General features: G+C 48.5%; 1 protein-coding gene across 1 annotated transcript in view; it reads right to left on the bottom strand.

Annotated features, from left to right (window-relative positions):
- LOC119589040 (phenoloxidase-activating factor 2-like) overlaps window positions 1–854 on the bottom strand; it is a 7,658-nt gene continuing 6,804 nt past the window's right edge. The window contains exons 6-7 of the mRNA XM_037937616.1: window positions 531–751; window positions 1–182 (exon numbers count right to left, since the gene is read on the bottom strand). Coding sequence (XP_037793544.1) covers window positions 45–182; window positions 531–751 — 359 coding nt within the window. The 3' untranslated portion in view covers window positions 1–44. The remainder of the gene's footprint in view (window positions 183–530; window positions 752–854) is intronic.

The raw sequence follows: 854 nt of genomic DNA, 5'->3' as shown, positions 1-854 counted from the left end.
CAAAGATTGTGAACAAAGTGTCAGGTGAGGGAATCCGTAAATTCTCATCTTCCTCTCCTCCTGTTGACGCCGCCTACGTCTTGGGTCACCCTAGATATCCAGGGAAGGGCCTCACTGACGGACGCATACACGCCTGGGATGCCTGCCTGGCCGCACTCGAGGCCCCACGACACCACGCCCACCTGCAGACACGAGAAATTATTCGAAATTGGAGGCACTTCTTATTGGTATATCAAACAGCGGATCTGTCCACTGAATGAAATCCCATGGCCTTTTACAGGGCACACTACTAAAGACAAATCACCTGCATTGCGATTATCGAATTCCATTGTTCGGAGACTCGAATATAAAGGGTTGACTTATATTATTGCATTTTTATTTGTGTGTAATCCATCTGAAAGATTCCCATTTAAATTGTTGCTGATCTACTCTTCGTGCTATTATCTGATTTACTGCACATGCTAATATGTCAATAAGATATCTGAAATTCTACTGGAGAAGCACCAATTACACACTTGACCGGCACAGACCTGAACGTAAGTCGAAGGATTCCCCGGCACAGGACACACTAATGGGGATCCCCCGTCGCCCGTGCAGACGTCCTCACCGGGCTTTCCTCCAGCACACATAAAGGAGCGGTGCAGGGAGAACCTGAGGCCGAGGCGAGGGCTGCTTCGGAGGGCGCTCTCGCACATGCCGTGGTTCACCACTGGGAGTTCGATGGCTTTCAGAATCTGTGGGATGGCGGTCCGTCTTTTAAAGGCTCATAGAGCTGTTCCTCTCAGTTGGATTGAACCTGTTACATACTCTGAATAGTGCCTCTGATACTTTATACAAAATACTCTATCGTTGGA

This window comes from Penaeus monodon, chromosome 25 (genome assembly GCF_015228065.2).
Source record: "Penaeus monodon isolate SGIC_2016 chromosome 25, NSTDA_Pmon_1, whole genome shotgun sequence".
Lineage (NCBI taxonomy): Eukaryota > Metazoa > Arthropoda > Malacostraca > Decapoda > Penaeidae > Penaeus > Penaeus monodon.
The sequence above is the reverse complement of the archived record's forward strand: the minus strand, read 5'-3'. Positions and strand labels throughout refer to the sequence as shown.